Source organism: Oncorhynchus masou, chromosome 2 (genome assembly GCF_036934945.1).
Source record: "Oncorhynchus masou masou isolate Uvic2021 chromosome 2, UVic_Omas_1.1, whole genome shotgun sequence".
NCBI classification, from domain to species: domain Eukaryota; kingdom Metazoa; phylum Chordata; class Actinopteri; order Salmoniformes; family Salmonidae; genus Oncorhynchus; species Oncorhynchus masou.
Window position 1 is genome coordinate 46,098,766 of NC_088213.1, and position 12,713 is coordinate 46,111,478.

Below are 12,713 nucleotides of genomic sequence, written 5' to 3' on the forward strand. Positions count from 1 at the left end.
GTAATTTTTGTTATTAGGCCACTTTCACCTGAGAGAATTGTACAATCTGCCCAGTAGCCTAAAATAGAACTGCCCTGAATCTGAATCTTGACTGTCTGAATCATATTTGTACTAAACCACATTAAAGTGAGAGAAAAGTACAATCAGCCCAGTCTACAGTATAATCTCTATTTTCTGTACATTAACTATATACATGTAATGAGCATTTATTAGCACATCATGAACATGACTATATACAGTTGAAGTTGGAAGTTTACATACACCTTAGCCAAGTAAATTTAAACTCAGTTTTCACAATTTCTGACATTTAATCATAGTAAAAATTCCCTGTTTTAGGTCAGTTAGGATCACCACTTTATTTTAAGAATATGAAATGTTAGACTAATAGTAGAGAGAATTATTTATTTCAGCTTGTATTACTTTCATCACATTCCCAGTGGGTCAGAAGTTTACATATACTCAATTAGTATTTGGTAGCATTGCATTTAAATTGTTTAACTTGGGTCAAACGTTTCGGGTAGACTTCCACAAGCTTCACACAATAAGTTGGGTGAATTTTGGCCCATTCCTCCTGACAGAGCTGGTGTAACTAAGTCAGGTTTGTAGGCCTCTTGCTCACACACGCTTTTTCAGTTCTGCCCACAAATGTTCTGTAGGATTGAGGTCAGGGCTTTGTGATGGCCACTCAATGCCTTGACTTTGTTGTCCTTAAGCCATTTTGCCACAACTTTGGAAGTATGCTTGGGGTCATTGTCCATTTGGAAGACCCATTTGCAACCAAGCTTTAACTTCCTGACTGATGTCTTGAGATGTTGCTTCCACATAATTTTCGTTCCTCATGACGTCATCTATTTTGTGAAGTGCACCAGTCCCTCCTGCAGCAAAGCACGAACACAATATGATGCTGCCACCCCCGTACTTCACGGTTGGGATGGTGTTCTTTGGCTTGCAAGCCTCCCCCTTTTTCCTCCAAACATAACGATGGTCATTATGGCCAAACAGTTCTATTTTTGTTTTATCAGACGAGAGGATGTTTCTTCAAAAAGTAAGATCTTTGTCCCCATGTGCAGATGCAAACCATAGTCTGGCTTTTTTATGGTTTTGGAGCATCTGCTTCTTCCTTGCTGAGCGGCCTTTCAGGTTATGTCAATATAGAACTCTTTTTTTTTACCTTTATTTTACTAGGCAAGTCAGTTAAGAACAAATTCTTATTTTCAATGATGGCCTAGGAACAGTGGGTTAACTGCCTGTTCAGGGGCAGAACAACAGATTTTTACCTTGTCAGCCAGGGGATTTGAATTTGCAACCTTTCGGGTACTAGTCCAACGCTCTAACCACTAGGCTACCCTGCCGCCCCGACTGTGGATATATAGATACTTTTGTACCTGTTTCCTCCAGCATCTTCACAAGGTCCTTTGCTGTTGTTCTGGGATTGAATTGCACTTTTCGCACCAAAGTATGTTTGTCTCTCCTTCCTGACCGGTATGACAGCTGCATGGTCCCATGGTGTTTATACTTGAGTATTATTGTTTGTACAGATGAACGTGGTACATTCATGCGTTTGGAAATTGAGCCAGACTTGTGGAGGTCTTGGCTGATTTCTTTTGATTTTCACATGATGTCAATCAAAGAGGCACTGAGTTTGAAGGTAGACCTTGAAATACATCTACAGCTACACCTCCAATTGACACAGATTATGTCAATTAGGCTATCAGAAGTTTCTAAAGCCATGACATAATTTTCTGGAATTTTCCAAGCTGTTTAAAGGCACAGTCAACTTAGTGTATGTGAACTTAACTGTCTGTCTGAAATAATCTGTCTGTAAACAATTGTTGGAAAAATGACTTGTGTCATGCACAGAGTAGATGTCCTTACCGACTTGGCAAAACTATAGTTTGTTAAGAAGAAATTTGTGGAGTGTTTGGTATGTTAACTTCCGACTTCAACTATTGCTTCATAGATGATTATTAGAGCTTATCTTCTACAAGGGGTGAATTCTAACGTCGGATTTTCACTTAGTCATGCATTCATATCAATGGGAGCAAGACTAAGTGAAAATTTGACAAGTGGAATTTAGGATTCGTCTCAAAATAGTTTGTTCTAAGTTTACTCATAGTTTTCTACTCCTCCATAGCTGAATTCGTCCGGCCTACTGACTATGCCCCGGAGTCCCACGTCCAGTGAGGATGAGATGGCCCAGAGTTGTTCTGACTACTCAGAGGACTCCGCCTCTGACAGCTCCCGTGAGGAGACCATCTACGAGACCATAAGAGCCACCGCCGAGCCGGCCCCCAGACACATGGACGACATACACACTCACTCCCTGGTCGTCCGCATCGTCATCCCTGACCTGCAGCAGACAGTGAGTGTGTGTTTGTGTTTGTGTGTGTGTGTGTGTGTGTGTGTGTGTGTGTGTGTGTGTGTGTGTGTGTGTGTGTGTGTGTGTGTGTGTGTGTGTGTGTGTGTGTGTGTGTGTGTGTGTGTGTGTGTGTGTGTGTGTGTGCGTGCGTGCGTGCGTGCTTGCCTGCCTGCCTATGTTTACTCAGGAACGTGTGTGAAGGAGTTGTCTGTTTGTATGAGCCAGAAAGATCAAACATCATTGTTTGATGTGCCAACTTATGGGTTACCTTTGGTGGGTTTTTTCACCCATTTTTCTTTTTAAAGGATAGAACTGTTTACTCCTAGACTCATAGACCGAATCATAGGTTTTGAATGTCTGACTTGTAAAATAAATTAAGATGATGAAGTCTTAGATTACACATGCTAACATCCTCTCTTTCTCTCGTTTCCCTTTGGTATAATACCTTTGATTGAAGCCAGCTCTGGCCATCCATTATCCTGGCTGTGTTGCATCATTTCGCCTGTCGGAGAACACACGCTGTGTTAACAATCTGTGGGCGTTGTATGGGCGTTGTATCTCGCAAATGTATGGGGACATGTATGTCACTCTGCATTCCTCTCTTATTACCAGACCTGGCTTCAAATACTATTTTAAATATTTTCAAATACTTGAGCTGGGATTGATTGACCGTGCCTGGTGCAGCATCCCAGCGTCGCCTCTTCACTGTTGATGCTGAGACTGGTGTTTTGCGGGACTTGTGAGGCATCTGTCCAGTCTGTCCAGAGTTTGCAACTCTGCCTTGAAGGCCAGCATCCTGGAGTCGCCTCTTCACTGTTGACGTTGAGACTGGTGTTTTGCTGGTACTATTTAATGAAGCTGCCTGAATTGTGAGGCTTCTGTTTCTCAAAATAGACACTCTAATGTACTTGTCCTCTTGCTCAGTTGTGCACCGGGGCCTCCCACTCCTCTTTCTATTCTGGTTAAAGACAGTTTGTGCTGTTCTGTTAAGGGAGTAGTACACAGCGTTGTACGAGATCTTCAGTTTCTTGGTAATTTCTTGCATGGAATAGCCTTCCTTTCTGAGAACAAGTATAGAGTGATGAGTTTCAGAAGAAAGTGCTTTGTTTCTGGCCATTTTGAGCCTGTAATCGAACCCACAAATGCTGATGCTCCAGATACTCAAATAGTCTAAAGACGGACAGTTTTATTGCTTCTTTAATCAGAACAATAGTTTTCAGCTGTGCTAACATAATTGCAAAAGGGTTTTCTAATGATCAATTAGCCTTTTAAAATTATGAACTTGGATTAGCTAACACAACGTGCCATTGGAACACAGGAGTGATGGTTGCTGATAATGGGCCTCTGTACGCCTATGTAGATATTCCATGAAAAAAATCAGCCGTTTCCAGCTACAACAGTCATTTACAACATTAAAAATGTCTACACTGTATTTCGGATCAATTTGATGTTATTTTAATGGACAAAAAATGTGCTTTTCTTTAAAAAACAAGGACATTTCTATGTGACCCCAAACTTTTGAACTGTAGTGTGCATTTCAATTAAGTGATATGTAAGTATGTTAAATTAACACTTCACAAAAAGTGGTTGTTTTCCATGATCAAGAAAAATATTTAATTTTCTGTGGATGTTTTGTGTCTTTGCCTATAATTAAGTAAGTACCTTTTGATATAAATGTTTTAGGACAGGATTTTGTTATTTATGGATTCCATCAGAATGACAATCACAGAGAAAGGAACAGGGCAACAACTCTTACAATTTCAACAATTTAATCCTGCAAGATACAGTCTTAAAAATACAACTACCTTTCCTGCAAGATACTGTTATTAATTATTCAACTACCTCTCCAAAGTGGAGATGCTGAAAATTTCTGTATCGGTTCGCTAATACCAGCAGAGGCCCAGTTCACCCCCCAAAAAATGGTATATATATTGTTTTTTAAATTCGATTTTAAAGGGGGTGCTGCAGCACCCTCAACACCCCTATTTCCCACAGCTATGGCAGCACCTATACCTTCACCACAAATTTGGTCAGACTTTGGCCCTGGCAGTGAATAATGGTGTTCCAAATAAGGCACCGTTGCTCTAGAGCACACAAAGACTTTACATACCTCGGGCTAAACACCTAAACACCACAGGTAACTTCTCCGAGACTGTGGACGCTCTAAGAGACAAGGCAAGAAGGGCAACATTAGACGCCATCAAAAGAAACATAAAACTCAACATCCCAATTAGGATCTGGCTAAAAATAATTCAGTCAGGTATAGAACCAACCAAGTTCTGGGACTCCCAATTGAGACTGCATGCAGAATCCTGCAAAATTGTGTACAACGCAAAACCCCAAATAATGCATATAATTTGGACTATACCTGCTAGTTATCCAGAAAAGAGCTGTTAAATTCTACAACCACCTAAAAGCGATGCCCACACGTTCCACCACAAAGCCCTCACCTACAGAGAGATTATCACAGAGAAAAGTCCCCTCAACACTCATCAATCTACACACAATATCCCATAATGACGAAGCAAAAACAGGTTTTTACATTTTTTTGCAAATGTATCAAAAGTAAAAAACTATCACATTTACGCAAGTATTCAGACCCTTCACTGAGTACATTGTTGAAGCACCTTTGGTAGCAATTACAGCCTCGAGTCTTCTTGGGTATGATGCTACAAGCTTGGCACACCTGTAATTTGGGGAGTTTTTCCCATTCTTCTCTGCAGATCCTCCCGTCCCACCTGCCCAACATCCGGTGAAATTGCAGAGCGCGAAATTTAAACTACAGAATTATAGATATTTAACTTTTATAAATCACAAATGTAATACATCAAAATAAATCTTAACTTCTTGTTAATCCAGCCGCTGTGTCAGATTTCAAAAAGGCTTTATGGCGAAAGCACACCATGCGATTATCTGAGGACAGCGCCCCGCACTCAAAACCATAAAAAACATATTTCAACCAGGCAGGTGCGACACGAAAGTCAGAAATAGCAATATAATAAATGCCTTTGATGATCTTCTTCTGTTGGCACTCCAAAAGGTCCCAGTTACATCACAAATGGCCCTTTTGTTCAATAATGTCCTTTTTTATATCCATAAAAACTCAGTTTAGCTGTCGCGCTTCAGTCAATAATCCACCCAGTTTCCCTCCATCAAAATGCATACAAAATTAATCCCAAATGTTACTAATAAACTTTTCCAAACAAGTCAAACAATGTTTATAATCAAACCTTAGGTACCCTAATACGTAAATAAACTATAAAATGTAAGATGGAGAATCGTTATTGTCTTTACCGGAGAAATATACCAAAGAATGTGCTCTCACTCACGCGCTTGGAAACACTACATCCAAAATGTGAGCCACCTTGAAAAACTACAATTTCTGGCTAATTCTTCCAAAAACCAGACTGAAACTCTTTCTAAGGACTGTTACCATCTAGTGGAAACCCTAGGAACTGCAATCTGGGAGGATTGCACCTTATAATAAAAGTGACAGCCATTGAAAATAGTGGTAGGCTGAATCTTCTTGGGGGGTGGGGGGTGGTTTGTCCTTGGGGTTTCGCCTGCCATATCAGTTATACTCACAGACATTATCTTTTAGATCAGTTTTAGAAACTGTATAGTGTTTTCTATTAATATCTACCAATTATCTGCATATCCTAGCTTCTGGGCCTGAGTAACTGGCAGTTTACTTTGGGCACACTTTTCATCCGGACTTGAAAATACTGCCCAATACCCAAGAAAGGTTAAACTCTGTCAAGTTGGATGGGGAGTGTCACTGCACAGCTAATTTCACGTCTCTCCAGAGATGTTTGATCAGGTTCAAGTCCGGGCTCTGGCTGGGCCACTCAAGGACATCCCCATAGGGATGGTGCAAGGTTTCCTCCAGACATTGGCATTCAGATGTCCTCCAGACATTTTTGGCATTCAGGCCAAAGAGTTCAATTTTGGTTTCTTAAAGACCAGAGATTATTTTTTATCATGGTCTGAGTGTGCGTTAGGTGCCTTTTGGCAAACTCCAAATGGTCTGTCGTGTGCCTTCTACTGAGGAGTGGCTCCCATCTGGCCTGATTGGTGGAGTGCTGCAGAGATGGCTGTCCTTCTGGAAGGTTCTCCCATCTCCACAGAGGAACTCTGGAGCTCTGTCAGGGTGACCATCAGGTTCTTGGTCACCTTCCTGACCAAGGCCCTTCAACCCCGATTGCTCAGTTTGGCTGGGAGCCCAGCTCTAGGAAGAGTCTTAGTGGTTCCAAACTTCTTCCATTTAAGAATGATGGCAGCCAATGTGTTCTTAGGGACTGCTGCAGAAATGGTTTGTCACCCTTCCCCAGATCTGTGCCTCGACACAAATTATTGTTAATTCTAATATGTTTTTGTTAATGTTTTGTGTCTTCTCACTTTTGCTAATTGTTAATTTCACTTGCTTTGGCAATGTAAACACATGTTTCCCACGCCAATAAAGTCCTTTTGAATTGGAGGGAGGGAGGGAGGGAGGGAACACCTACAATGAACAACTGTTTTTCTATCCCTCCACTACTCAACACTCTCATGCTTATACAGTATGTCCATCTCTCTCTATTTTCTCTTTGTAGTCTTAACTGTTTCTTTTTCTCCCTTTATTCCTCTGTCTCTCCCCTTTATCTTTCTCTCTATCTCTCTGCTCACTCCTATAAATGGGAAACATGTTGTTGAAATATGGCACGTTTTTTGACTCCCTTGGGATAGTTGTAGACCACATTATCTACCAAGAGACTTCTCTTCGATTATAATCACAGTCGTGTACATCCCCCCCAAGCAGACACCTCGACGGCCCTGAAAGAACTTCATTGGACTCTATGTAAACTGGAAACCACATATCCTGAGACTGTGTTTATTGTAGCTGGGGATTTAACAAGGCTAATCTGAAAACAAGGCTCCCTAAATTTTGTCAGTATATCGATTGCGCGACCCGGGCTGGTAAAAATTCTGAATCATTGTTACTCTAACTTCTACAACGCATACAATGCCCTCCCTCGCCCTCCTTTCTGCAAATCTGACCATGACTCCATTTTGTTGCTCCCAGCCTATAGACAAAAACGAAAACAGGAAACGCCTGTGCTCAGGTCTGTTCAACGCTGGTCCGACCAATCTTATTCCAAGCTTCAAGATTGCTTCGATCACGTGGACTGGGATATGTTCCGGATAGCGTCGAACAACAACATTGATGTATTTGCTAATTCGGTGAGCGAGTTAATTAGCAAGTGCATCGGTGATGTTGTACCCACGGCGACAATTAAAACTTTCCGTAACCAGAAACAGTGGATGGATGGCAGCATTCGCACAAAACTAAAAGCGCGAACCGCTGCTTTTAATCAGGGCAAGGCGACCGGAAACATGACCGAATACAAACAGTGTAGCTATTCCCTCTGCAAGGCAATCAAACATGCTAAGCGTCAGTATAGAGACAAAGTAGAGTCGCAAATCAACAGATCAGACACGAGAGGTATGTGGCAAGGTCTACAGGGTCATGGACAACAGAAAGAAAACCAGCCTCGTCATGGACCCCGATGTCTTGCTCCCAGACAAACTAAATAACTTCTTTGCTCGCTTTGATGACAACACAGTGCCACCAACATGGCCTGCTACCGAAACCTGCGGCCTCTCCTTCACCGCAGCCAACGTGAGTAAAAGATTTAAACGTGTTAACCCTCGCAAGGCTGCTGGCCCAGACGGCCTAGCTGCGTCCTCAGAGCATGCGCAGACCAGCTGGCTCGTGTGTTTACGGACATTTTCAATCACTTCCTATCCCAGTCTGCTGTTCCCACATGCTTCAAGAGGGCCATTGTTCCTGTTCCCAAGAAAGCTAAGGTAACTGAGCTAAATGACTACAGCCCCGTAGCACTCACTTCCGTCATCATGAAGTGCTTTGAGAGACTAGTCAAGGATCATATCACCTCAACCCTACCTGATACCCTAGACCCACTTCAATTTGCTTACGCCCCAATAGGTCCGCAGACTACGCAATCGCAATCACACTGCACACTGCCCTAACCCATCTGGACAAAAGGTATACCTATGTAAGAATGCTTTTCATCAACTACAGCTCAGCATTTAACACCATAGTACCCTCCAAACTCGTCATTAAGCTCAAGACCCTGGGTCTCGACCCCGCCCTGTGCAACTGGGTCCTGGACTTTCTGACGGGCCGCCCCCAGGTGGTGGGGGTAGGAAACAACATCACTACCCTGCTGATCCTCAACACTGGGGCCCCATAAGGGTGCGTTCTCAGCCCTCTCCTGTACTCCCTGTTCACCCATGACTGCGTGGCCATGCACGCCTCCAACTCAATCATCAAGTTTGCAGATAACACTACAGTGGTAGGCTTGATTACCAACACCGATGAGACGGCCAACAGGGAGGAGGTGAGGACCCTCGGAGTGTGGTGTCAGGAAAATAACCTCACCACTCAACGTCAACAAAACAAAGGAGATGATCTTGGACTTCAGGAAACAGCAGAGGGAGCACCCCCCTATCCACATTGACGGGACAGTAGTGGAGAAGGTGGAAAGTTTTAAGTTCCTCGGAGTACACATCACAGACAAACTGAAATGGTCCACCCACACAGACAGAGTGGTGAAGAAGGCGTAACAGCACCTCTTCAACCTCAGGAGGCTGAAGAAATTTGGCTTGTAACCAAAAACACTCACAAACTTTTACAGATGCACAATCGATAGCATCATGTCGGGCTGTATCACCGCCTGGTACGGAAACTGCTCTGCCCACAACCGCAAGGCTCTCCAGAGTGTAGGGAAGTCTGCAAAACGCATCACCGAGGGCAAACTACCTGCCCTCCAGGACACCTACAGCACCCAATGTCACAGGAAGGCCAAAAAGATCATCAAGGACAACAACCAGCCAAGCCACTGCCTGTTCACCCCGCTATCATCCAGAAGGCGTGGTCAGTACAGGCGCATCAAAGCTGGGACCGAGAGACTGAAAAACAGCTTCTATCTCAAGGCCATCAGACTGTTAAACAGCCATCACTAACATTGTATTATATTTTATTTGAGGGGAGCTATTATGGGAGGGGGTGAGTGGGTCACACAGTGGGTGGAAATCTTCAGGGTCAATTTTTGTTGACCTACATATGAACCTGATGTAGTGTTGCTGTAATGAACTTGGGCTTTGGTACAGAATGTAGAGGGAAAGGTGTGTGAGGGTGTGCGTGTGCGTGTGCGTGCGTGTGCGTGCGTGCGCATGCGTGCGTGCGTGTGTGTGTGTGTGTGTGTGTGTGTGTGTGTGTGTGTGTGTGTGTGTGTGTGTGTGTGTGTGTGTGTGTGTGTGTGTGTGTGTGTGTGTGTGTGTGTGTGTTCACACATGTATGTGCTAATACCCATAATTCCAAATTCATCAAAACTGAGTGCTCAGCTGTGGTATTTGATCACATGATTGGGTCACATAGTCCACTAGGAAAACTAACACGGTTGAATAATTCAACACGTCCCCACAGTACAACACACACACACAAATTACACAGTACAAGACCACCCACATAAGAGCATCTGAAATGAGGTCGTTTTGTACCCTATAGTGTTGAATAAATCAAGGTACTGGGATGAACTATTCCTCCTCTTTCATATATATTCAAATTACTTAACTTACGTATTAGGTTGAATTACCATTCATTAATGTTAAGTCAACATATACTCATTATATTAGCATGGGCTTGTGAGTGCACTGGATGTTTTCGTTAGATCGGTTTATCGCTTGGTGACTGTAGTTTTAACATCAGTGGGCTGTGTGTGTGTTATCGAGAGAGAGAGAGAGAGAGAGAGAGAGAGCGAGAGAGACCATCCATTGTAAAAACAAACTATGTCTATTTATGTTCCCTTTTGTACTTTAACTATTTTCACATCGTTACAACACTGTATATAGCCATAATATGACATTTCAAATGTCTCTATTCTTTTTGAATTTTTTGGTACATTTATTGTTGTTTATTTCACTTTTGCTTGTTATCTATTTCACTTGCTTTGGCAATGGAATCATATGTTTCCCATCCCAATAAAGCACTTTGAATTGAAAAGAGGATTACATGTATGTTGATGTATTTCCCAGTGACAAACTCTCTCCTTTTTCTTTCTCTTCTATTCTCTTTCTCCATCCCTATGCCACGCCTGCTGGAGTTGCACTTCAAACCCATTTCAGCCATTTCACTGTTAAATAGCTACTTCACTATTTTATAAAGTTTCTCCTGAAATGTTACCGTTCCATTTCATTACATTTAAAAAAAAAAAACATTTTCGTCATTTAGCAGACGCTCTTATCTAGATTCACTTACAGCATTGAGTTCTATAAATGTTCATACTTTTTTCAAACTGGTCCCTTGTGGGAATCGAACTTGTGGGAATATTTTATTCAATTTTTTATTTGATCCCACAACCCTGGCGTTGCAAGCGCAATGTTTTACCAACTGAGGCACACAGGACCACATTACATAAAGTTTCTCCTGAAACCGAACATTTCTATTTACTGTTCTGAGATGCACTCATGATGAAGCTGGAGCATAATGTAACGTGATGGGAGATGTACTAGCAAAGTAGCATACTGTACTGTTGGAATGGTCCTCAGTCAGGCGGAAACAGCCCATTGTCTCACCAGAGACAGGTACCAGACATCTGTTCCTGTACTCTTCTATCCATCCCTCCATCCCTCCATCTCCTCCTCACCTACTTGCTGCCAGCCAGGGGGGGATTATGGGTAGAGTTCAGAGTGTGTTCATCAGCCTCAGTCTTTATCACAAGCACACGTCCACTTCACCAGCTGAGCAGCAGATTCGGAGGTGAACACACACACACACAGACAAACACAAACAAACAAACAAACAAACACTGAATGACACGGCCCGTGGCCCATAAATCCTCTCTGATTCAGCCAGGTCTGGCAGATGCAGCTGTATTGCTTGTTTGTTCAGCTCTGAGGTAATCTGGCTGGGTGCAGGAGAGGGGTCAGTGGGGTGGTATGGTGTGACTGAGTCATGCTGTACCCGCGCCATAGCTGAGGCTGTGGCACTTAAAGAATATGTGGGACGTGTTTGTATGGGAAATGTTTTTTAAAGGGATAGTTCACCCAAATTACAAAATGATATTGGTTTCCTTACCATGTAAGCAGTCTATGGACAAGGTATGACAGCAATCCATACATTGGTTTAGTTTCCCTTGCACTGTTTCCACATGCTAATGTTTTAGCATTTGTGGCACAAATCCCATTCAAGTTAAGATATTAGTATTATTTCAAATCAACTATAAGTGAGATTGTTGAACTTCACAAACAATTTTAGATACTTGCGGATTGTCATGACTGTCCTGTTAGGATCCAAATAGGTTAGGTCAGCTTTGCAATAAACAACTTCAACCAGAGGAGGGAACTGGTGCGGGTTAACACCTCACACCCAAATAAAGGACAAAACATTCAGCATTTCCCTCCAATGTTCACCAGAGGAATGTTCCTTTGTTTTAAGAAGACTTTTCCCATCGCAACTCTAACACGTTCTAAAGCGAGTACTGGAACAATATTTCTAAAATAGAATGTGGGGAATGGTCACAGGAATGGTCACATTGTGTGTCATTTTTTGATATCATTAAAAATGAGTTGTGCATGAAATATGAAAATTAAAGTGTTTTTGTTAAGAGAGGGACATGATTTTAGGAGCCATAAGAGATAATAGTTATACTTAACTTTGCACAGTGACAAGTCATGCCCCTGAGGGAGGTCAGAGAGCATATCAGCCTGATAGAACCGCCCTTTCGAAGCAACCTGTATAAAATTATGGGTTAAGAATTAACATATCTGACCAGAGGGGCGTAGAGTTGCAGCTCATGTTTAAAGTGGTTTGAACTCTGAATCTCAACATGAGGTAGAGATGGTAATGTCACCTCCTGGACAATCACTGGGACGGCTGATTAGCTGTCCTAAATAAACTATCTAGAAAAGCAAATTGAAGTGGAACCATTCTACTACTCCTAACCACCGCAGTATGCTACTCTCATCACCCCACTGGGAACTATCAACACGACTGGCTAGCCTATCTTCAAAGAAGCGTCTTCCAGAGTGAATGGAAGGACAATAAACTTGTAGTTCTGTTCAGGACTACACAACAAGTCACCAGATACCGGACGACGGCAGAGGAGAACAACAAGAAACCCCTTTTGGACGATCAGAGCCTTACAAGTGTAAGCCTTACAAGCATACGCCTTACAAGCGTTTCCAAGATGGCCCTGTCCACCGAGAGAAACCAAGGATTTTCACGTAAATACATTCATGATTTCTTACTCCAAGCGGGCGGCGGTTCGTGTGTAAAGTATAGGAGTGCTAT

At 42.6% G+C, this 12,713-nt stretch overlaps 1 protein-coding gene across 1 annotated transcript in view; it reads left to right on the plus strand.

The window, feature by feature from the left end:
• Positions 1–2,144: 2,144 nt before the first annotated feature.
• LOC135506019 (SH3 and multiple ankyrin repeat domains protein 2-like) overlaps positions 2,145–12,713 on the plus strand; it is a 162,682-nt gene continuing 152,113 nt past the window's right edge. Inside the window, exon 1 of the mRNA XM_064925357.1 lies at positions 2,145–2,362. Within this exon, the coding sequence (XP_064781429.1) occupies positions 2,159–2,362 (204 nt within the window). The 5' untranslated portion in view covers positions 2,145–2,158. The remainder of the gene's footprint in view (positions 2,363–12,713) is intronic.